This window comes from Strix aluco, chromosome 10, assembly GCF_031877795.1.
Source record: "Strix aluco isolate bStrAlu1 chromosome 10, bStrAlu1.hap1, whole genome shotgun sequence".
Lineage (NCBI taxonomy): Eukaryota > Metazoa > Chordata > Aves > Strigiformes > Strigidae > Strix > Strix aluco.
The window spans coordinates 9243262-9267195 of record NC_133940.1 but is presented as its reverse complement, the minus strand read 5'-3'; the positions used below and the strand labels follow the sequence as shown (position 1 = coordinate 9267195).

Genomic DNA, 23934 nt, shown 5'->3' with positions numbered 1-23934 from the left:
GCTGTCTGCTCTGCCCTGGGGTTGTCCTCTCCTCAGCCACCACATCTCACAGCTCGGTGTGTTATGGTAAACCCGGAGCGCAGCGGGCTGTGGGTGGCTGTGTGCAGCGGCAGGGTGGGGCTGGCAGCTGCGGTCCTGAGCCCTTCAGACACCTCAGTGCAAATTCCCAGAGCACTCGGGGTGGGACACGTGGCTGCAAGAAAACGGGGTTATTGCTGGTCTCCTGAGCTGATCTGTCTGGCCAGGGACTGTGCTGCTGGTCTCTTGTAGCGCAGAGTGGATGGGATGGTTGAAGCCAATGCGTTCCTGCTCTGCAGCTGCAGTAGGCAGGAGCTTGGGTGCAGCTGAGGCTGATGCTGTACATGTCTAGGGCGTCTCTGAAGCTCAGTTCTCCTGTAAAATAGCAATAGCTTTTCTCTGCTTCATAGCATTTGGTTACTGAAGCCTCTCACAGCAGTAGTGGGTCCTAACTGTAACATAGAAATCCTTTTAATCTCTAGAATTTCAGTGTCATAAATTCAGAGCCTGTCAAGGATTCAGTATTTCTCTGGCATTGTTAGTCTGCTCAGGTGTAAGTTATTTTCTGATCCTTTGGTCCTGAAAAGCTAGCTTGAGGCATTAAATAAAGTCTTTAATATATTGAAATCCTCATCTCCAATGTCCTGCCTATAAATGGCACCTGAGAGCAACATCTCACATGGAGTTTGGCTTGTGAGAAATGAAAGCTGTCATAGTAAAACTGCTTCAGTGAGACAGGAGGCTCCTAGCCCCCGTGGCCATTTTCATCTTTGGGTGGTTGCATGATCTGATTAGTGCTGCATAGGGAACAGTTTTCTTAGGGAGTGAAAATTTCATGTGGTAGAAAACAGGAAGATAAAAAAATAAAATCAAAACAAATGCAGTCTTTTTCCCTTCATCCATTTCCAAAATAAGTGGAGAAAAGCTGAATGCCTGGATTGGCTTTGTGATTTGTGTACCTGCTTAGAGAACTCCCCAGTTCAAGCCTCCAGTAGATCTCTCTCATTCACAGTGGGGCAGTTCCAGTGGCTGAGTTTGACAGAGCCCGTGCCAGTGTAGGTTGGTGGTGGTTTGGTCACTAACCTGCTCAGTAACAGGTCAGTGTTGTCTGTCTTGGGAGAGGATAGGGTTGACAACAGTATCTCGTATCCTAGGGGTCTGAGCTACTTCCTTTCTACTGGGATATTTTGCAGTGGGTTTCTCTCCCCCAGCATCATGTTTTCATCACTAGAAAATCCAACCTGAGAAGTCTTTCAGCTAACATTTCATCATAACCAGTACATTTCTGCCAAAAGATTCTGTTTCACCAAATCTATGGGTTTTTTTTCCAGCAAGAAATCATTTAATCAGAAAGTCCCTGACTAGCTCCAACTGTGATTGTTCAGCTCTAAGATCTGGGGCACACCAAGAGCTGAGCAAATCTGCCTTTTGCTGTCATGAGCAGCCCTGGGCCAGTTTCTTAAGAGCGGCAGCAGGATGCTGTGGTCATTGCGGGATCCTCTGGACATCTGTCAGGAAGTGCTGCAGTGTTGTGTTACGGGGGGAGCCCTTTGAAATGGTTGAAGGGGAGCTGAGGGCAATGTGCGCTCATGTGCTTCTCCACGCAGGCTCTGCTTCCTGTTATCTGACAGTGCCAAGCAAGAGAGTGCTTGCAAAGAGATTGGATTCTTGTTGCTTTTCTCTTCAGCTGTCGGTGCAGGTGATCAAAGAGCATTTCTGCAGCAGGTCATTCTCTGTCTGTCCTTGCTTTCAGTCTTTCCATATTGCAAAATAATATTTAAACAAGAAACTTGTCATTGGAACTGCCCCAGTACTAAGGGGTCTCTTGGTAGAGTATTTATCAGCCGTTGATCTTGTTTCCATTTGAGGTCAGAGGCATGTGCTTTCGAGTTCTTTGCTTCCTAATGTCATTGCAGATAGGCCCACATCTTCAAAAGTAGCCTTTGATCGTGAACCTGTCATCTTTGTGCATGCAGCCATCTGTGCCCAGAAATGCATTGGTTTGTGAAAGCAAACAGCTTTTTGCACCTGCGCATCTGTGAGCGTGTTTCCTTTTCTTAAGCAGCATGATTTATGAGCAGGTTTCTAGAGCCCTGGGAGATTGTGATCTGATGGTAACACTGGCAAGAGGAGTGGTGGAAAGTGGAAATCCTGAGCATGTGCATGCACTGAAAAGTTGAGGGTGCTTTTGTCCCCAGTCACCTTGTTTGAAGGATGTACGTAGAACTGAGACTTAGCAAGTCCAGGTTCAGTTCCTGGCAGAGCCTCAGACGTGGCCCATGGGACAGAATCACTCACGTTTACCCTTCCGCCTTGGTTTCTCCATGTGAAATAGAGTCATTTTTCCAGAACACACTCAAGCACTGGGAAGCCAGAGTACTTTTTGTCTGTGAAATGCCCACCTGCTGTCCTGTATAGCCCTTTACCTTACCCACTGACTGATATTTGAAGTCACATTTGTGTGTTTGGAGGATGCAAGGGTTTGGCTCAGAGGGTTTCTGCTCAGCAGTGGTAGGGCTCAGCAGGGAATCCCACTGTCTAGTCTAATCAGTGTCTTCCCAAGGCACTCATCCTGCACCTGAGCAGCGTATAGCAGTGTGTGAGAACAGGTAACTGCCTCTATGGGCGAGGGAAGAAGAGGCAGGTGCAGGGAGGGAGCAGGTTACAGCCTTCTGGGTATATAGATAAGGACATGAGATAACGCAGGGGTTGGATCATCTTGCTGGTAACAGGAAAAGAGCATTACATGTGTGCTTTACTCTTTGCTTCTGCCAGTGGATGTGGAAGAGCCTACCTGGTATTCCAGCTGTGTTCACAAACAGGCATATGCTTATCTTTGTTTTAAAAACATGGAGTCAAGATTGCAGAGGAATAGAAAGTACTCTGATAAGAGCTGTGCCAGCGCAGTTCCAACATCCAGCAAATGACTTGGGCAAAGGAAGAAGAGCTGAAGAGGCAACAGCTCTGAGGAAGTTGTTGAGATCTGCCAGCTCCCCCAGGGGAACTTTGTGGAAGCTTCAGGCTGGTGCTAAGGGCATAGCAAGGAAGCTTTTCAGTCAGGCTCCACCAGTGCAAAGTTCATGCAGATGGGCAGGGTTAAAATACCCCAAAACCTTAAGATTTGAAGAGATATTAAGTAATTTGGGGAAGGCCTTTACCAAAAGTTAATGTTGCTCCTCCACGGTTTGGTTGTCCTAGCAGAAGGAGTGGGCAGGAGGGACAGCAGAGGGAGGAAAGGAGTCCTCCCTGTTTGTCCCACTTTCTGCCCTCCTTGCCTAGAGATCAGTTACCAGAAACTCCTATCAGTGACAGGACCCTTGTGGTCAGCTCCAGGATGGCGGTTCCTATGTCATTCTCTGCCTCCTTCTCCTCACCTGCCTGTTTCCACCCTTTCACTTGCACTATTTGGAGTCCCAAAGGGAGTAGAACCTTGGTTCCCCTCCAAGCATCAGCACAAGTTCTCAGCTCCCTTTGAATGTGCCCTGACCATGTGCAGAGAGAAATAGGACCTTGCTGAGGGAAGATTTCCTGCATGCTGCCTGGGAGTCAGCTCTGATTTCTCTTAGAGACTCCAGGTGCTGCACCGGGCTCCTCCTTACCCTTGTTAATTAAGTCGTACAACATCCAGGACTGTATCAAGCCAAGGATTAAGGGTTGTCCTTTCTCCTTAATTGCAGCCAAAAGATAAATGAATTATCCAGTGTAACATGCGCAGCTTGAGAGCCTGTGTTCGACAAAGGGGCTGTTCTGAAACCTGAAATAGCTCATTTTCCTTCAAGTGGAGTTATTTTACATTTCCTATTTCCTAAAGCTTAAGACAATTAGGCTTTGGTCTAGTAACATGTCTCCTGTGGATTGGTGTTACTGGGGAAAACTTATTGATCCCTTCTGTTGCGAATTATTTTTGTGTGGTTGGTCATATGCATATGCTTGAGGGAATTTGGCTTCAGCCTCTCAGACTTTAACGTTTTGCTACAGGTAGGAAGGACAATGCAGCTGGTTTTGTAAGCAGTCTGTTGTGATGGTTAAAGGAATGCTTCAATGGCAAAGCTACTGGAAAACAGTCGAAAAGTGCAGAAGAATGTCCTGTGGGTCTGAGCTGTTCTTGCTGCCTCTTTTTTTTTTTTTTTTTTTTTTCCCCTTGAGCTAGTAAGTGCTGACTGGGATGCTTTGCAGCAAGGTAAACTAATTTTCAACTTTGTCATATTCATTTTAACCAATACAAGAATACCTTGCAGCACCACTCATTTCTTATTAAAGCAAATGGGACAGCAAAATCTACATGCATGTCACCGGGTATTGTGCACCATTTCTCTTGGTGGCAACATAGCAAACAGGCTAGCTCTGAGAGGACATCTTCAGATCAGGCAGTTCACTCTGGAAAACAGCATTTCCTTCTCATGTAATTATTAAAACTCGTGTTTCCGTTAGTTGTCCTATTGTGCACGGTGCTGTACTGGGCAGAAGAGAATGTCTGCTCTGAAGAGACTGAAACAAAGACAGTGGGAAAGCAGAGCTGGCTAGTGCCTGGCAGGAGATGTCTAGGGGTGTGCTAGCCCCCAGCACACCAGATAACATGATGTTAGGAGGGGGGAAAAAACTCCATGGTCCAGGTGGGGTAGCCTCACAACTGTAACAAAGGAACAGATCCTAACCCTGTGCTGGCTCTGGAGTTTGATTTGTGGCAAGTCACCTCCTTCTTGGCTTTGATTTCCTCCCAGCAAGACCCTCCACAGCACTGGGAAGACAAATTGGCTGATGTGTGCACTAAATGCTTTTCCAAGTATTTAAGTAATGGAGTGTTAGGAATAGTTTTATTTTTGTTTGAATCTGGTTAATTTCTCCAAGATTCAATTACTGCATACAGAGACTGCAGCTGGGGGAGTAACAGGTCCTGTCCAAGCCCTCTGAGGGGACAATATGCAATTGTTACGCCCAAATAGGGACATTTTTTTTCTTTAGGTTAAGCCCTAGCAATTCATTGTTTTAGTCCGATGGATCAGGGTGATTCAGTTGTAGGTTTAAGAGCCTGCCCTTCAGTTGCAGTCTTCTAAACACGGCATAATTCAGGTTGGAGGGAGCCTCAGAAGGTCTTTGGTCCGACCTCCTCAAAAGGCCCTCAAAGAAGGGCCAGCCATGGGATCACACCAGGTTGCTCAGGGCTGGTTCCAGCTGCATGTTGAAAGCCTCCAAAGACAGAGGTTGCCCTGCAGCTCTGGGCTAAGGAGCCTTCTGCTCTCTTTTGTTACAGAATGAAGAGGAGGAAATCAAGCTAGAGATAAATATGCTAAAAAAGTACTCCCATCACCGGAATATTGCTACGTATTATGGTGCATTTGTAAAGAAAAGTCCTGCAGGCCAAGATGATCAGCTCTGGGTAAGTGTTTAGTGTCATTTCTGTTCATCAGATTTACAGCTCCTTTCTTTGGAGCTCCAGTATGCTTGTCTTGGACTCTGTCTCAGTGAAACTCTGAAGTCATTATTCCGAAGAATAACATAAAACAGAAAAATCGCTCCTCCCTAAATGTCTTCAATCCCCTGATTTCCTTTGAGGATGTGACTTGTGCTGTCATTCTGATTTGTTGTTCAAGCTTTTTGTTTCCAAATTAAACATTTCTATAATTTTATTATTTTTTTTAACGGAAGTGAAAGAGAGCTTGTCCTTTTCCCCTCCTCTCCTTTCTTCTGTTGGGAAATTAAAAAGGGAACGGAGGAATTGGCAATAAAGCAAAGAAAAATGAATCCTCCAATGTTTTTGGCTGCAAGATTTTTGCAGCTCTGCAGCAAAACGAGAAATTTCAAATTTTGAAAAAATTGCCATGTTTTTCAGTGCTATTAGCTCTTGTTTTTCTGATTTTGTAGTTTCTTTAAAAAAAAAAAAAAAAAGTACCCATAACCTGCAATAGGAGAGGAGCACTACTGAGGTTTTTTATTTATTCGGTAATGTGCATGATTCAGGAAATGAGATTTTGTGTCACTTGGCATCCGGGAAGGTTGCGTGTAGTTTGCCACACCTTGATTGTGGTGGAGTGGGTGTTTGCGTGTGGTGTCTTTGCTGGCACCCTGTCAGTGCTGTGGTAAAGGTGTTTTGCATGTGTCTTCCTGCAGTTGGTGATGGAGTACTGTGGTGCGGGCTCTGTCACTGACCTGGTAAAGAAGACAAAAGGCAACTGTTTCAAAGAAGACTGGATTGCATACATCTGCAGAGAGGTTCTCAGGGTGAGTTGTGCCAACAGAGCTTTGTTGCTCATTCGCAACAGAAAGGCCTTTCCAAGCCTTTGGTCTCTAACGTAGGTCACTAATGAGCGTTATTGTTTAAAGGTTTTGATCTGTGGGGCTCATGGGCTGTGGTCGTTGAGTTCAGAAGAGCCCAAAGAGCCAGCATGATGGCTGCTTGACATCCCATATTATTGTAGTTAATCCCATTTTCTGTATGAAGAACAGAAAATTCCTGTTCCCTGTGGCAAATAGCCATCTTCTGAAAGCTTCCAGATTCTGGGCATTTAGAAAAGTAAATAAATTTTCTGTTTTCAGTAAGTCTGTCCTCCACATCAGGAGATCTTACTGCTCATTGCTTCAGCTGTTCATGCTGTGTAAGATCTTTCTCTTCATAATTCCTTTACCTGCACACACTCAGGGGCCTCTTTTCTGCACTATTAGAAGGAATGTTCACTAAACAGCATTCCAAAACCTTAAAGGTGGCCCTGCAGGGGCAATATTCCTCAAGACAATTCTTGGGGCTATGTTTCATTCTATGCAGGCTTAGGGCTTTTTGTTTTGTTTTGTTTTGTTCCTGGAAAGTACAGAGGATAAAACAATTCACAAGTGTAATCTAGTGAACTAGCCTGGAAAAAAAAATATGTTAGAACCTGTCATTCTAAATTCGAAACCCATTACAGAGTTACTGATCCGTCTTCCTTGTAATGGAGTTTTACTTCTTTTCTAAATAATGGTAAGATAAATGTGTATTCTGGGAGCTGGAATTCAAATGGCGTGCTAAAGTAATGCTTGAATAGGGGTAAATCTTTGCTTCTGGAGCAGAAGAGTTGATGAGCATGCTCAGTAGAGAACATTGGCCATCTTACAAGGATTTGGCATTAGATTGTAAGAGCTGGAGAGTGTGGGGAGAGCTCTTCTGAAAAAAAAGTCTTAATGGTATGGTCAAGTTGCTCTTCATTTGTGTGGCTAGAATATCTCAATTAAAGCAATTGATGTTAAAACATTTGGTTTACGCTCATGCAACTGAAAACCGTAGCAGCATGCTGGTGTCAGACAAGAGATTGGATTTAGTCATGCTTGTTTCAAAACAGAAGGACTCAGTTGCATGTGGATTGACAGTTTCCTTCTGAAAAATTTAGAAGCTGGGTGGAAGCTCTGTTTGAAGTCATTAATATTACAGTGGCTAAGCATTTTGAGTGAAGTATGCCCTGGTTCAGTACAGTGTATTATTGCACAGTGTACCTTTATATCTATGCTAGTTTAACCATGGACAACTTCGGAACAAAGGAGGAGACAGAATATTGCAAGTATTAGCTGAATGAAAACAATATTCACTGCATTCAAAAAGAGGTCTAACACAGTATTTTGAACTTTCTATGGTCCATTTACCATTGAACATGGTTTTGCTGAATGCAGAATTTAAGACACTGTGGCCAGCCAGCTGCTGTCTCTGGTCTTTATACAGAGAATGATGCATTGCTTTTTCCCTCTTTTGTTTGGTTTCAACACATAGTATAAGGAGGCATCCCTTGGTTCTGAGAGAGACGTTTAAAATATTGCTACCTTGTTCTCTTCACACTTGACTTCAGAGATGCTCCACTACTGTCAGGCCTGTGGGTAAAGACGACAATCAAACTCATGGTGACTGTCCTCTCTCCTCCCTGAAACTGTGGTCTTCACATTGCTTATAATGTCTAAATGACTTGCCCTATGAATAAGTCTGAGAAGGGTAAAAGTGTAAAAAGGCAATGCTCATTATAATGATAGGCAGAAAGAATAAAGAAAGTCTGGTTTTGTTTTAGGGCTTGGCACATCTTCATGCTCACCATGTCATCCATCGAGATATTAAAGGACAGAATGTTCTTCTCACAGAAAATGCAGAAGTAAAACTGGGTAAGTTTCCTTAAATGTGTGCTAGAAACCTGTTAGTAAAAATTTAAGATTTCCATCTTGTCTTGGAAAGAACCTTCAGCAACCTAAGAGCAACAAATATGTCAAGTAGCATTAATGCTTGTGTTTATAAGGTGTCTGTCATATAGAAAGAGCTGAAAATGTGACATGTTCTGCAAGGATGTCACTCACAGCCTGTGGGGAATGCAGCTACTTCTGGGCAGTCAAACACAGAACCTGTCTAGTAAGTCACAGCACCATCAGGCCTTCACAGCAGATCCCAGCATGCAAAGACTTCCAAATAAAAAAGTTGGGGGAATAAATTATGCTAATCCACTTCTCTAAGAGAAGTAGTCTTAGACACTTTCATAAATCTGACAATAGGTGAAATTACTCATGTGTAAGGCCTACCACTGAAGAGCAGCTCTTACTAATTGTCATCTCTCAAAAATGTTGGAGAGTTTACTTATTTCCTTTTCTAGCTGTGACACATCAGTGTTGACAACTTCTGACTTCCTAAGTACATATCTCTCTTGAGGAGGGGATGTCTTTCATGTTTTGGGAAGACATCACAGAGAACACATGGCAATGATTTAAAGGAGCAGTCTCAATGAGAGCACTTCTCTTATTTGGGATGATCTTTACACTCCCTCTTTCTTTAATTCAAAGAATTCACTGTAGAGTTGGAGAACAAAAATAATAAACATGGCCTGTGGATGTGGGGTAGGATGTTTGGCTGGAGCAAGTAAAAATAAGTACTTTAAATGTCATTATGGTTTAACCTTATGGTGAAATCCTGACATCACTGAAGTCAAAGGGAGTTTTGCTGTTGTATTAAATGAAAGCAGGATTTTGCTTGTAGTCTCTAAAAGATATGTACTGTTTTTCAATTGTTCCTCTTAAAACTGGCAAGATGGGAGGCTTGTGTGTGTTTACAGTCTTGTATAGTTACTGGTCCCACCATTCTTTACGTGGTTGACAAGAAAGTTAAACCTTTCTAACTCTGGGTAAAGATGAAACAGATGTACTAAGTACAACAACTAAAAAAAACCCACAACAGAAAAGTTGTTTCCAGAGAGTTTTAGCTTGTGTGTCTTAAAGAAGCTAGAAACCCAAGAGGTCCTCAGTCCAGTTCCATTCCACTTCAGTGCAAGTGGGCACACTTCCCATCGGAAGCACAAAGTGCATGATAATCCCAAAGGTCAGGTCCAGCTTACTGCTGGAGAACGTTTGCTAAACAGGCACATTATTTGCAGGTGATCTGCAGTGAGGTAACATAAGTGAGAAAATCTCCTCCTTGATGGTAACCATAGGGCTGCCTCCTTTCAGTCCTTTCTTTTCGCTGTCATTTCATCTTCTCTGTGAATAGCACTGGAGCACTATGCCCAGCGGATCCAATTAGGGTATCTTAGCGGTTTGTTCAAAGAAAAATGCAATCACATAGTTATTGGTTGTATGGACCCTTCTTCATATCTGAACAAAACATTTTGCTATGTAATCCTGATGAAACTAACACCCTTCTCAGCACAAAGAGCACCACATAATTCTCTCATTATAACGAATCTAAAATCAGAATAAACTAGCATGCTCCCCAGCTTGTTCTAAGATAGTGTATGAATGTAGGGAAAGAGTTATTCCAAACACCTCAAAATGAAGTGATATGATAGTTCTTTCCAGCTTTCACAAATGGCAGTATTAGACACGTCAAAATTTGCTTTGTCCATAGATACTATTTTTCCTTTCAGATACTAGTTAAAAGATCTTGAGTCCTACTCAACGTAGCGTTTAGATTAAGCATAAATTATTCTATAATGTCTTCCTAGAGCAATTCATGTCTGCTGTAACCTGCCTGGCAAATTTAGCATGCTGTTTATTTGGTCTTCTGTCAAAAAGGGAAAAAAAAAAAAAGGCAGTTAAATTTCAACTATTGGACAAGATGTACTGGAGGAACTCAGATTTTATATGCATTGTAGCCCAAAGGTTTGGTATTCTAAACAGTATGAAAGTAACCAAGCAAACACTCTGCCACATGGATACAGCTCTTTATTATTCTTTACCTGTGCTTGGCTTTTCAGTGGATTTTGGTGTAAGCGCTCAACTGGATAGAACTATTGGGAGAAGAAACACATTTATTGGCACACCGTATTGGATGGCACCTGAGGTCATTGCTTGTGAGGAGAACCCAGACTCTACGTATGATTACAGAGTAGGTGTCACAACTCTGCATAAGGTAGAAAAATGTGCAGGTTATTGCTGAAATCCTGCTCAAGTTCTGCATTTGAAAAGTTCAAACTTCCCTCCTTTCAAACTGCAATAATATTTTAACTGTATAAATAGAAGTATTTGTAATACATGGGTGGTGGCTCTTTTAAGAGTAGAGTTTCATTATGAATTTTTTTTTGTGAATTGTTAATACGTGAAACACACTTTCATGAGCGTCTGTGCAAAAAAAAATACTGATATATGGAGGTTGCAGGTCAGGATAGAAAAGAAAGGAAGAGATAAATTTGGAAGGAGTACTTTAAGTAGTGTAGTACTAATATGACAAGTTACTGCTCTCCTCTGATAGAGCTGTTTTACTTTGTACTCAGCTGTGAATCCTGAGTTAATTGGCAATAATTAGTATCACTGTACTCATTTATGGCATGTGACTGCAAGAGGTTTCCCATCCCAGAATGGTTTCTGGTCATTCGCAGGGTGACTGAGGTGAGAAGGCACAGAACTTCTTGTATTTCAGTTTGTGCCCATTGCCTCTTGTCCTGTCACAGGGCACCACTCAGAGAAGTCTGGCCTGGTGGTCAGAAATTTGTATGAATTATGAGATCCCCCAGAGCCTTCCCTTCTCCAGGCTGAACAGTTCTGTCTCAGCCCAGAGACTCCCAGCTCCAGTCCCTTAAACATCTTTGTGACCCTTTGCTGTGCACACTCCAGTGTGTCCATGACTTCCTTGTGCTAGGGAGCCCAAGAACAGCTCTCAAGCACTTTTTCTGGTTCTCCTAACTCTTATAATACACTGATGCTGTTCCAAAGAGACTTACAAAGCTTATTCTTTGTCCTCTGGCCTGTTTCCAGCAGTGTTGTCATTTGTCTGCCTACACTTATTATGCAGGATGTTTTCCAGGGCTGGCTTTCTGTGCAGCCATCTTCTGAGTGACCCTCCAGTCGCTCTCTGGGATCAGGTGCTCTTGTGGTTACCACTTTGCAGCTCTCATTCTAGTTGTGGCTTCGGAAATATTAGAAGAACATGTTATTGCTTCCATTTTCTAGTGATTCAGATGCTGTGATTCTCCCTTGTTGACACCTTCTGTGCTGCACTGGCAGAGTGAGGTCATGTTGTGTAAGTGTCAGTCATGACCAAAGAATGTTCTTGGATTTTATTTTTCATACCATGTAAATCTTCTACTGAAACCTCAAGAAATTAATCTCTTGTCTTCATTCCCTCTCCCCAGCTGATTTCCTTTTCAGAATGTGTGCTTTTCAGAAAATATAAGCGTTAGGAATGTGTACCCCTAATTCTTGAGGTTTCTTTGCTTTCAGTAGTAATCACAGTTCATCTGTGTGCATATATGTATGCTTCCGAGTAGATTCTGCAGATGGTAGTTTAAAACTGATCACTGGAGGATTTTGGAAGCACTTACGCAGGCAGTGCTACGGGTCAGAAGGTGGCATGGGGCTGGCCTTTTCTACAGAGATTTATAGCTGATATGATAAGCAAAGTATCAGGAAGCCACTCTGTAACTTCTTGTTGTTCCAAAAAAAATAAAATAACAATTGAGTAAAAATATATACTCATATATACACACTGACCTTTACAAACACTGCTGTCATCCTCCCTTTCCTCCCTTTCACCTGTCTGCCTCTTGCAATTTGAAACTCCAAAGCAAAATTCTTTGTAGCCTGGTTGTTTCTCCCATTGTCCCAAAAACCTGCATCACTACCCCTAGAAGACTCTTCTAATTTTTAGTCATTTACTTAATAACAAGTCAAGATTGTGACTCTACTAAATTCCCACCAGTTTTCTTGTCAAATCCCTCCACAAACTATGATGCAAACTGGTTTTCAGCTTGTGTAAAGCAGTTCAGAGCAGCTGGACTGAGAAGACTCTGTTGATAAAGTCAAATTTAGTCACAGTGTCAGGCTGGGTATGACCTCCTATTCACGTAATGGTATATTGCTTCTAATTTTTGAATGTTTGTCTTCTGTCACTCCCCTTTTAAAAGATAATTTTAGAGAAGCCCTGCAAGTTGGTTTGGTCACATGCCTCTCATTTGGCTACATTTAGACACAAAAAATAGTAAAATAATGCACATGATTAATCAAGTGGAAACCAGTGAAGTTTTTACATTCCCTGGTAGTGTTTCCAATTTACCTTCCATGATTAAAACCTGGCCCTAAGCATCCAGACAAGCTCATAAAGGAAACTCCACTCGAAGTTAACTGAGCTGGTCATATACTGTGGCATAAATCCGACTGCATGATGTGCTCTCCATTCATGTGCCCAAAAACTTGTGACTGGAGGCTCTGTAGACAGAAAAAGTCAGACTCCATTGATGGAAAGAAATGAGAGTCAGGCCTTGTAGAAACTCAGCAATGACTGTTCTGAAATAAGTATTAAGACCAAGAACTTCTTTGGCCAGGAGCAGGGTGGGGTGAGGCACTGCTGTGTCTCCCTGCCTCATGAAAACAGTTAAAAAAATTTAAGACATATATTTAAATGATGCCTGCTATATTCTGGCTCTTGTTTTTTGAATGCAGAAGGTCTGCATTTTGGGGCTGGCTGCTTAAATGATGAATCAGCTGTTCGGAGTTGCATGGGAAATGGGAAGTTTCTGGCTATTAGCACGTTTCCTAAAAGCTCAGTAGGGAATGGGAGGGAGCAGAATGTATGTCACTCCAACTGAAATGACTTGATTTGGGAGAAATCTAGGGAAACTGTAAAAACAAAACAAAAATGCAAAATGAAACAAACAAAAAAAGCTTGAACGCTGCAATATGCAATGTTTCTTCTCCTGCAGAGTGACCTATGGTCTCTGGGAATCACTGCTATTGAAATGGCCGAAGGAGCTCCTCGTAAGTGATTTGGTATAAAGGTGGGGGTGTCTGCTTTATGAACATGTTCTGTGTTAAAATAACTCATGCTTGGATAATGCACAGGTGTACAAAATTCTGATTCTGGCTGTATCTTTAAAAATAATCTATGACTTTTTCTCATTTGGGCTCTTGTGCTTTCCTCTTCCTTTTAGACCCTTTAAGTCTATATTCTGATTCCTTGCCTTCATTTCCTTGGGAAACAAAAAAAGTTTTCTTAGAGCTCTAGTTAGCATCACTTTGTTCATCACTGCCTGTAGGTACAGCTAAGCAGAAGTGATTGACACATTAGCAGAAAAAAATTGACAGGAGTGGCTTTGGGTTTAGGTCACTAAAAAAAATATGGCAGTCAGAGAAGCTAGGCCTAGAGGTTATATTTTTACTCTGGAACTGCCTTGATTCTCACAGGTTTTGGGATGAATACTGAATTTTCTTATGTAATGGCTTCAGTCCACCACCACATTCTCAACTTGACAGCGGATTGCCATAGTTTTACAGCCTGCCCCTACCTGCCAGCCGTCCCCCTCGCTCCTCCAGTTAGCCTCTTGCAGCCGTTGGGCAGAGATCAGTGGCTGCAGTGTGGATGCAAAGACCTTGTGCGTTTTTGTTTCCGTGGAGGACTGGTTGCTTTGCTCCAGTGCCCATGAAGCAGATGTGACGGGGTGTCCAGTCACTGCTGAGAGCACAGAGGATGAAATAAATTATACTCTGGCCTGAGCTTGAGAGCACGTAGGCTGTGTTTTTAAAAAACACACTTGGCTGTTCTCCCATTAGACTTGGTTTTTAACAGTGCTTCGGAGCCAGCTGTAGTTCAGGAGCACTTTCAGACCCTGTGCTTCAGCCTAGCTGAAGCTTAGTCCTAAGACATGAGTCTGTGGGGAGTTTTCTTTGAGACAGACTTTGTAGCTTTGCATACTGTGTTGGCTTACATTTTGGCTTACATTTCCTCATGGCACTTGTATTTGATTTTTGCATTAGTTTTGGCAGGAAAATGCTATGGATTATATTCTGTTGTGTTGTGTTTTGTTTGCTGTAGTACAGCAGTGTCTGGGACCCATAGCTAGAAACCAGACTTCTTCTGCCCCCCATCCCCACTGTATCATGAGCTATTGAAAATACGAAGGAAAAAGTCAAAAAACACAACAGAGATGTGAGAAACAACGGCAGGTGGTTGCAGACGGAGAAGTTAATAGAAGGCAGTGGGCTTTACCAGACCACAGTCTTCTCACTTTTACTAGTTCTGTAATACTTAAGTCCATTCCTGGTAAGAGAATCACTGCTGAACGCCCGTATATCATAAGAAATCAGCCTCCATATAGTTCCTATCAGTGGTCATTCAGTAGCTCTGTTTTGTGAAGGAATACCTCTGACCCTCGATATTTCTCCGTGGCAGATGGAACACACTCATAACTCCATACAAGATGCCTGGGGTAGATGAGATGTGATGGTATTTACTTTCTGCAGAGTTCTTTGTAGCTTCAACTTTCCACAACAGTAACACTGAAGAGAAGTACATTGGGCTGGAGAGAAACCAGCATCTGAATGCAGGAGTAGAATCTGTTGCAGATTGCCTAATAATGGTGCTCACACTCCCAAAACACAGAATAGATGAAATGTGTGCTTAGTCATTCCGCTCTGTGCCAGTGACGCAGTTTATGAGCTCTCCGCTTTGCGTCAGATTTTATTCATTCTGCATTTTCTCTTATGCCATGAACGATGTAACTAAGAGTTTGGTTAAAGCTCATTTATCTGAACCATAAGCTAGACAATAATAAACTTTAACTTATATTTATGTGAAAACCCCCTTTGGTGTATTAGAAAGGTGGGCTTTTTTTATGTCCTTCTGAACCCTTATATATAAAAAATATGAAGAAAGTTGTAGTTGCTTCTGCCGTGCAGCCTTTCTTTCAAATCTCTTTTAAGTGGCAACAACAGCATATTGTTGTGAAAGATTTCTGCATACTCAGAGACTTTATTTCTTGGCTGTAGCATGAATTTCGTTGACTAATGGTATGGTTCTGCGGCGGATGCTGTGCTGTTGGAAGTGGGAGTGTTTATGGAGAAAAACTCCTCTCTGTCGGGAGAACCGGGCTCCTGGCCTGGCTGGGTCAGCGTGGTCAGGCTGTGGGAAGGACACAGAGAGACCATGCACCCTTCAATAGCTTGTGGTTTCCTTTTCAGCCCTGTGTGACATGCACCCCATGAGAGCGCTCTTCCTCATCCCACGGAACCCGCCCCCAAAGTTGAAATCCAGAAAATGGTAAAGAGATGTGTAAAAAATGTATTTTTGCCTCATTGAGCTTAGGAGGATTTTGAGCTCTCTTGTCCAGAGACAATGATCTTGTTACATCCTTGAGTAATCTATGAGGTCTTTCCTGGGCTGTTTCTAGTGCTGGGTTAAGCCACAGGTGCAGATGTAGTTTACCTTTGGGAAGCAACACCTTTGTTTTGAACTCTGCCTAAACTGTGCCAGTCATTGCAGTTGCTAAAGTTTGGCATGGGTGGCTGAAGTTGCAGTATAGGCAAGGCTTGGATGGGCTGCTTGGGGTCAGGGCTTTGTCAGAAGACTGCATGGACCTTGTGGGGCTAATGGCAGTCACTCTGGCCTACAGACAATTAGTTGGTCTTTTAAATGAAGTGTATAAAGAAAATCCTCACCATATCAAAAGGGTAGGGGCATTTTTGAAAGAGTTGCATTGGCCAGATTGTGGGTTTTGTTGATCTGGATGTAAACTCAGGGTAACTCCACTGAGAGGGCAGTCAGGGTGGAGTTCCCCATCGTTCGCCCTCAGCTCTGAGCTGGCCTCAGGAGACACACCGGTGGCAAAACTCAAATTGTCTCACGCAGTGCCAGTGCAAAAGGAAACCTGGAAAAGTTAGTGCTTTCCATCACTTGGGGATAGTGCTTGGCACACAAGTTGAAAAGGATTATTGTCTTCCTCCATTTTTCTATCTTTTTCAGGTCAAAGAAGTTCCTAAACTTTGTTGAAAGCTGCCTTGTAAAAAATTATTTGCATCGTCCATCCACTGAAACCTTGTTGAAGCATTCTTTCATCCGAGACATGCAGAATGAACGGCAAGTGCGCATCATGCTGAAAGACCACCTGGACAGGACCAGGAAGAAAAAAGGAGAAAAGGGTAACGTGGCAAAAACAAAATAAAAGGCACTGCAGAGAGTAGGTCCACTTCCAGTTTTGGCAGCAGAGTACAAGGCAGATGCAACTAAAGTACTAGAACCTGGGAAACTGCGAGAGAGTGTTATCCTTGGTAGTGGTGGGGCCATTTTGAAGATCTCTTTGCCAAAGCCCATGTCCTTAATGGTGTTTAAGTGCTAATATCTTTGGAGCCTGACTTACCCCGATTCACTGAGCAGCCCTAATGGTAACGTGAGCGAGGACTCCAAGTAAAGTCTAGATCCCTGCTTTGTTGAGTATCTTAAATAGTACATTGAGTGTTTTCTAGTCTCTCAGTTCATCTGTCCGTCCCCAATCCATTTAATTTATCTGTTGCATCTCCACATAGTTTTAGCTTGTGAGTTCTTCGGGGGCAGAAGTGCTCTTTAAGTGTTTTGCGGTGGCGTACACAAAAGAGACCTTGAGAAGGCCTCCAAGCTCCAGCAAAACACAGACAAGTATAATGAATCATCTACTTCAGAGGGTGGCTGAAGGAAAAGAGAGAATCTGAGTTTGTTCCAAATGCTAGCCTTGCTCTTCAGAGCAAAACCTGGAAGAAGCAGTGCTGGAGTGGGGATGATACTTGTGTAAATGCCTGTGCATAGCAGACTAAGGGCTGTGCACAGTGGAGAGAGAGCCTGTAGCCTGTTGACCACCAATTTTTCCCTGCCCTTTCTCCCCTCTTCCTCCTCTGTGTATTTTGTACTGGCAGGAGCACTGTGAAGATCAGTGACTATGAGGACAAACTTGGAAAGCACTATACAGTTGGAAAGTGACTTTTAAACTCCAAGTATTGATTTGACAACAGGAATATTTGTGCCTAAAATGAAATTGCTGTTGCAATGTAGATTTACTGACTCCAATAGTAGTTGCAAATTCCACCACCTCTTTCAGCTATGAATCTCAAAGCACTTTCGAATGGAAAGATAGCGAGTTAGAGTTTCTCACAAATGCCCTTGAGGGGGCGGGGAATGCAATGATAACAACCATTTTTTGATAGATAGTTATATTTTGACCTGAAAAGTGCTATTTTTAATCAAAGCTCCCCTGAAAGGGAGAACAGTGTGAATTTGCCAGACTATACACTTTAAAATAGTGACTTAAAAAAAAATTAAGTCCCACTTTATCATGCCAGCAACGCAGAGTAGGACCAGTTTAAAATTATCCTTTAAAATCTGCCTTCATGTTAGTCTTGAAGAGAACTTTAAAAGTGTGAGTCAGCTTCTTCTGAACCGCTGTGCTAAAACTAGCATTAATTTATTATCCCTGTTCCTTTTTTTAATTATTTGCTTTAAAACAAAAGGAAACCTGGATTTACTGGAGGCCTCAGCTTAGCCATACAACAGGTACACAGAGTATGGCAGTACAAGTCTTTTATGTCCTATCTAAATTTCTTTCTGAAGAACCCCTCTGTTGGTGATGTTGTGGGGGTTGGATTTCTCTGTGGGTTTAGCCTAATTTATTTCAGACTATGGAAATAGGTTAGTTTTGCAAAACCAATACAGTCAGTCAAGGGAAAAGGTGGGAGTGTGTAAAGGGGCTGCCCTGAAACATTATGTGAACTAGATTTTGAATTATGTACGTGGATATCTTACCTCCCCTCAGCCTCCCAGTGCAACCTGTGGCTTTTACATTCCTGCTGAGCTACATGTAGTTCGGGCTGAGTGCTCAAAAACAAAGTTCAAGATCATATCTTAAATAACAGCATCCTCCACTGGGGTTTGTTTATTGTTCTCTTTTTTAGAAGAAACGGACTATGATTACAGTGGAAGTGAGGAGGAAGATGATGAACTGAATGAAGATGAAGGAGAACCAAGGTTAATTTTATTACTGGAATAGAAAATTTGACTGCCCAAACTGTTCTCATTGAAGGCAGCCCTGCTCAGCCAGAATAGCGCTTTTAACTTGCTCTGAATCCCTTATCTCCTGTATCCCCTCTGGTAGCTTTAACTGTTTTGTGGCTATCAAATATAATTGCTGAGTATAAGATGTCTGTAATAAGCTGCTTCTTAGTTACTCAGCAATAGGGAGAAAACTCAAATGAAGGACCCAATAATCGGCTTCAGGCTGTTTCGTAGCACAGAAAGTACCGTTGCGTGGTCAACATGCTGGAGATTTATCAGAACATCTTAATTTTCTAACACAGGACAACAAGCAATTCCAAGTGCATCTTGTATTGTCTCTTTAATGTCATGTTTAGTCATGTAGAAATCTCTTTGTTTCAGCTCCATAGTTAATCTCCCAGGGGAGTCAACTCTCCGCCGTGAATTTCTGAGGCTGCAGCAGGAGAACAAAAACCGTTCTGACCCTCATCGTCAGCAGCAGCAGCTGAAGGACCAGGAGAAATACAAGAAGCAGCTTCTGACAGAACGGCAGAAACGGATTGAGCAGCAGAAAGAGCAGAGGAGGAGGCTGGAGGATGTAGGGATTGTCTTGTATTGTTGTTCCATGTCTCATCACAAACAAAAATCGTGCCTGTAGAGAGTAGGCTTTGAAAGGCAAGACTGCAGTGTTAAATTGTCAGTACAACCTGGATTGTAGTCTTTAACCTTGGGAGAACTGTGTCACTTTTGAACACAATGATTTTAAATGGGCTCTGTCCTTTTCCTGCTGAGAACCTGCCCTGAGCTTTGGGAGCAGAGGAGGAAGGGCATTTTGCTTGAGTTTGTTTGGTGGTGGAAGCCCAGGAAGATGGGATGAGAGATCTTGATTCCTTTCCCATGTGCATTGCCCAGTTTGGAGTCTGTCTGATCCAGAGTCCTGGCCCTGCTTCTGTTTAAGATGTTACAAGATAGCTGCTGCCTTTTCAGCTGTCTGACACACTGTGGTGTTGGAGGCATTACTAAATCACCAACGTGTCTCTTCTCATGAGTATCCAATGAAATTCAAGCATTGTGAAACACTCTGGAGCTGGCATTTGTGAAGCTTAGCGCTGCTTCGGCAAAACAGAGGGACTCTGGAAAAACCGTTTCTTCTCAAAATGATGAGAAGACATCTGTCATTAGATTAGCTGCCAGCCGTCACAGAGATCTTGCATGCCTGCTTAAATGAATGGCAAATCTGCCCTTGGCTGCCAAAAGGGCAAAGGTTTCACTTCAAATTGGGCAGTCATTGTGGTGGCAGCTTGTGGCTGTCTGCTTCTGCTGCTCAGTGTATCGGGTATCCCCTATTAGTGACTGCATGGCAGGAAATGGGCCTTGTGATTAATGAACACTGGCACAAGTAATTGGTGGGTACAAAAGTAAAGTAAAATAAGCGATGTTATTCCCTGGCTCCCTTCCAGCATCAGAGGCGAGAGCAGGAGCTACGAAGGCAGCAGGAGTGCGAGCAGAGGTGGCCAGAGGCTAAAGCTGTTCAGAGGAAAGAAGAGAGGTGTAAAGAAGACAAAAGGGCTGTGGAAGATGAACGGTTCATAGTAGATGGACAGAGGAAATCAGAAAAGAAGCAGGTATGAAAAGAGTGTTTACTGACAGCAATTCGCAGCTCCCTGTTCCTGTAGCTGATGTCTTTCTCTGTTCCCTGAGGGTGTTCCCAGCTTCTGAGTCACAGACCAGAGAGGGACTTTTTAATACATTTACTGCCTCTTGTTCTCAGATTCAACCTTCTTATGAGTTAATTTATGTGTTACTGAGTCATCCTCCTTATCTACAGTAATGACACTGCCTCCCACTTCTGTCCCTGCCGTTTCTGTGTGCTGAAACGGTCTTCAGTCGCTTCGATCTGATTTAAAATATCTTTACCCTGGAAGCTTCCAGCATCAGCTCAACCTAAGCTTAAATCTCTAGTCTCCAGTTTCTGTTTGGGTTGTGTAACCAGAACCGTTTCTTTTTCACAAATGAAAATGGAGCAGAGGTTAAGTTTAATGCTGAAGTCTTATTGTCGAGTCTGGCACCTTGGCCATGATGGTTTTCTAATGTTTCGGCAGCAAACTGATTTGTAATCAGACAGAAGCAGGGAGTGTTTTATTAAAGCCCTCTGGTTTTAGGAAAAGTGAAAAGAAAAAATATGATTTTCTGACGTGCTGTCTCAAAAGCCAACCACAGAGTGTTTGGGGTCACTTTATGCTTCCTATTGCTCGGGGTTGTGGCTCTTCTGTCAGCCCTGCTGGAATTGTGCTTGCTTTGTTCTTTGAAAAGCCAGTATTTCCAGCGGTCAGCTTGGTTGTCCTCCAAGACATTGTTCTCTCTGACGTTCATCACTCTGTGCTTTCAGAAGGTGGAAGATGTGCAGCACAACAGGAAGGTGCATCGAACTCTCCCCAAAGATCAGACACAGCTGCTGTCTCTCCAGCATGACCACAAGCAGAAGAAGAAGGAGCCTTCCAAGAGTTCAAATTCAGCAGTGCATCCTCTGTCAAGCAGCACAAGCAAAGAGGTACTGTCTTGGCCAGTGTAGCATTTTGGTGCTTTGCATTTTATGATGCTGTGATAATGCTGAAGCAGAGAACAGATTGATCTTTAAACCTAAATCTGGAGCTTGACCTGTGTCGTACTGCACACTTATGCTACAGTAAAGCCTGTGGTTTCCGTTACTGTAGAGGATAAGGTAAAGGTCACTTCTGGTCGAGATCAGAGAAGGGTTTGACTGGTGAATGGGGAAACAAGGTCCTTCTGGTCAACTAGGTGTCATTCCCTTGTCTTCCAAAGAGGAACGAACTAAGGCAGTATCATCTGAGGTTTAACAGATGTCTTTGCCTGATTTTAGGGTTCACAAAAGTGACCTAGACACAGATTGATGTCATACCTCCCAAGTACAGATCTCTGTGCCCCAGTGTCAGGCTGTGATGCCTTTCGTTGTTCTTTGTCTGCCAGGATTTTAGGTAGATAAGATTTGATGGATCAAGGGTAACCACATATAGTCCTTGATTTAGAGTTGTAATCCATCTCATTCTTTTGCTAACTCTGAAAGTATTTTTGCCCACCAACTTGTTCTGCTTACTGTTGTCACATTGTGAAAGGCTACATGTCCATTTCACATATGTTATCATTCCTAGCACATTTACTTTTCTTTTTGTTATAATCCCGACTTGTGAGTGCAGTTCTACAGCTGGTACTGTTTGTTGTGTTACTAAAGTCTGAGTCAGTGTCAAAAACTCAGCAGCTCACAGGTGCCTCCTCAGGTGGCCGTGTCTAAGTAGAATAGTGGATGTGATGGTCTCTGCATTCATGGCAAAGCATCTTCTCAAAATACCCAAGCAAAGGCATGAAGAGAACTTGTGTACGTGTATGTAGGAGGAATGCAGAGCGCTGCTTCTTAACATCTTGCTGCAGTTATTAAGCAAGTGCCCTCTTTGTCATCTCTTTGTGTGTGTGCATGTGAGCTGAAATCTTCTATATTGATAAACAGTTAAATGAAACTGCTAGAATTGTTGAAATGATGAGTTTTAATAACTGAGTAGAGTCTTCAAACAGCTAAGCAGCAATATGAAATCAGGAAAACAAAAGATACTAGGCTCCTTGTTAGAGTAGCAGTTTGTGAAAACAAGAGTACTTCTTAACTTACTTAAGTTGTACTTTTGTTTGAAGTACAACTTCACTGTCGAAAACTCAAACGCCCTAGCTCCAAAGGCTTTATTGCACTGACTGATTAAACAAATTGTTACTGAAATTTGAACGAACTCTTGAAATTGGTATTTGTTTGATGGTGGAGGGCTGGGTCTTACTCCAGCTGCATAAATGGGTGTGGACAGAAAAGTAAGTTGCTTTTGCTAAATATACAACATCAAAGTCAATAGAAATGCTCTGCCTTTGCTAGGCTTTCAGTGGGTGGGGAGAAAATGCGACTCAGTTGAGTTAATTTAACTTTTGTTTTCTCATTCCTTGTAGTTAGAAGTCAACTGCAAAATGTCAGCTTAAATACTCATCTCTGGTTTTGGCATGTGTTTTGTAAATGGCCCCTTTGTAGCAGAATGAAATGTATTATGGAATTTAGTGTGCGGTCACTGCTAATTTAATTTAGCGGTGAAATAAAATATCACTAGTTGCAGAGAAAGTGCTGCCTGCCTTTTAGGTTCACAGCACAAAGGTCTTGTCATTATGGCTACTGTAATATACTCTAGTTTTACGGAAAAATTATTTTACAATATTACTTAATCTCAGAACTTGGAAGTCACAGATCCATCCACTACAATCACAATGAGTGGTACAGGGTTACATTTTTCAGTTGAAGATTGAGACTTCGTAATTATGTCAGCAGTCATAATTGTCCACAACAATTTAAAAATGCTTTAGAGTTTTGACTGATTTTAACAGCAATAACTCAGTTAATTTGTTCTTGTTGATATTGATCTTTCGCAGTTTATTAGCCAAAGAGATGCTAGTTTCTCTGTTGGGAGAGATCTACACAGGGATGGAGATAGCCTACTCAAGAGTGAGTTTGTTTGCATACTTTTTAGGGCTCAGTGGTATTTGCAGGGCCAATTATTGATATACAAAAACCCTCCAGAATTATTGTTGCATTGAGGCATTAAAACCAAACAAAAAACTCTAAAGCCCTCTAAAACCTCAAGTTTAACGTTTGGAGCCACAGAAATCCTTTCTTGGGAGTTCCTTGTCTTTGCCATTGCGCTCATCCTGGCGCAGGCGGGTCAGGGTGGGTTTCCCCCAGGACGTGCAGATGTGAGCTCGCTCTGCGCTGTATCTGGTCCCACCCGCACCAGAGCTAATGACCTGAGAGGACGGGCTCCTAGCTCGGGCTTGATGCTGCACTAGTGCAGTCCCTGAACAGGGGCTGGCGTCACTTCTGGGAGCCCAAAGTGTTGGTGCATGAGTTTGCATCTGGATCATAATATATAGCATGCAAGCATCCTTTGGGCACAGAGGTGGTAGGTAAATTATCATGTCTAGCTTTTACATTTTCTTTCTTGTTTATGGTAAAATTTGCCTTTCATTATTAGGAGTTGTAAGTAATGAAAATCTGGCCCCAAGAGTAGTATAACTATCAAGCTCACTGGGGCTAGAATTTTATGGTATTTGGCTGTGGTTGACTGTTTTAATAAGGTTTTTTTTGTGGGTTTTTTTTTGGCGTTCTTTTTTTCCCTAATCGAGATCTGTGAGACTAAGTGGAATCATTTTCCGTCTCCTCAGCAGTTTTCTAGGCCGTGTTAAGAATATGCTTACCTTCCTGACATAGGCACAAACATCCAGATACAGTGAGAGATACTGTTAAGAATTCCCACCCAGACACAAATAACTGGGTCTTTTTATGGCATTAATCTCTAGTTTACTGTGTAGAGCTGTTTCTAGGCTGCTGAATCAAAGGATATGCTAAAGGTTTACACTAGAGAATGGGAATTAGTCATGTTGAATGAAACTGGAAAGAGTAGTGGGGTCAAAACCATAGGATGAAAGATTTTTGTAATGAGCAATGCCTTCAGGAAATAAAAGGACCTTTATTCCTTCTAGATCATGTTCCTCAGTCTTCTCTGTAGTGTAAGTAACATACCAAAAGATAGAATGTCAAAAATGTTTTAAAGTAGAAAGCAACATGGAGTCAACGTTGTAGAAGGGGGTAATAAATGCACAGCAAACCAGGCTGCATGTTGTCA

At 42.6% G+C, this 23934-nt stretch overlaps 1 protein-coding gene across 2 annotated transcripts in view; it reads left to right on the top strand.

The window, feature by feature from the left end:
* The window catches only part of NRK (Nik related kinase), a 106071-nt gene that overhangs the window by 36427 nt on the left and 45710 nt on the right, over window positions 1-23934 (top strand). For both annotated transcript variants that reach the window (XM_074835176.1, XM_074835175.1), the window contains exons 4-14: window positions 5270-5395; window positions 6127-6237; window positions 8040-8130; window positions 10203-10333; window positions 13143-13197; window positions 15397-15475; window positions 16178-16353; window positions 18133-18205; window positions 18614-18809; window positions 19672-19836; window positions 20601-20762. In XM_074835176.1, the coding sequence (XP_074691277.1) occupies window positions 5270-5395; window positions 6127-6237; window positions 8040-8130; window positions 10203-10333; window positions 13143-13197; window positions 15397-15475; window positions 16178-16353; window positions 18133-18205; window positions 18614-18809; window positions 19672-19836; window positions 20601-20762 (1365 nt within the window). The remainder of the gene's footprint in view (window positions 1-5269; window positions 5396-6126; window positions 6238-8039; window positions 8131-10202; window positions 10334-13142; window positions 13198-15396; window positions 15476-16177; window positions 16354-18132; window positions 18206-18613; window positions 18810-19671; window positions 19837-20600; window positions 20763-23934) is intronic.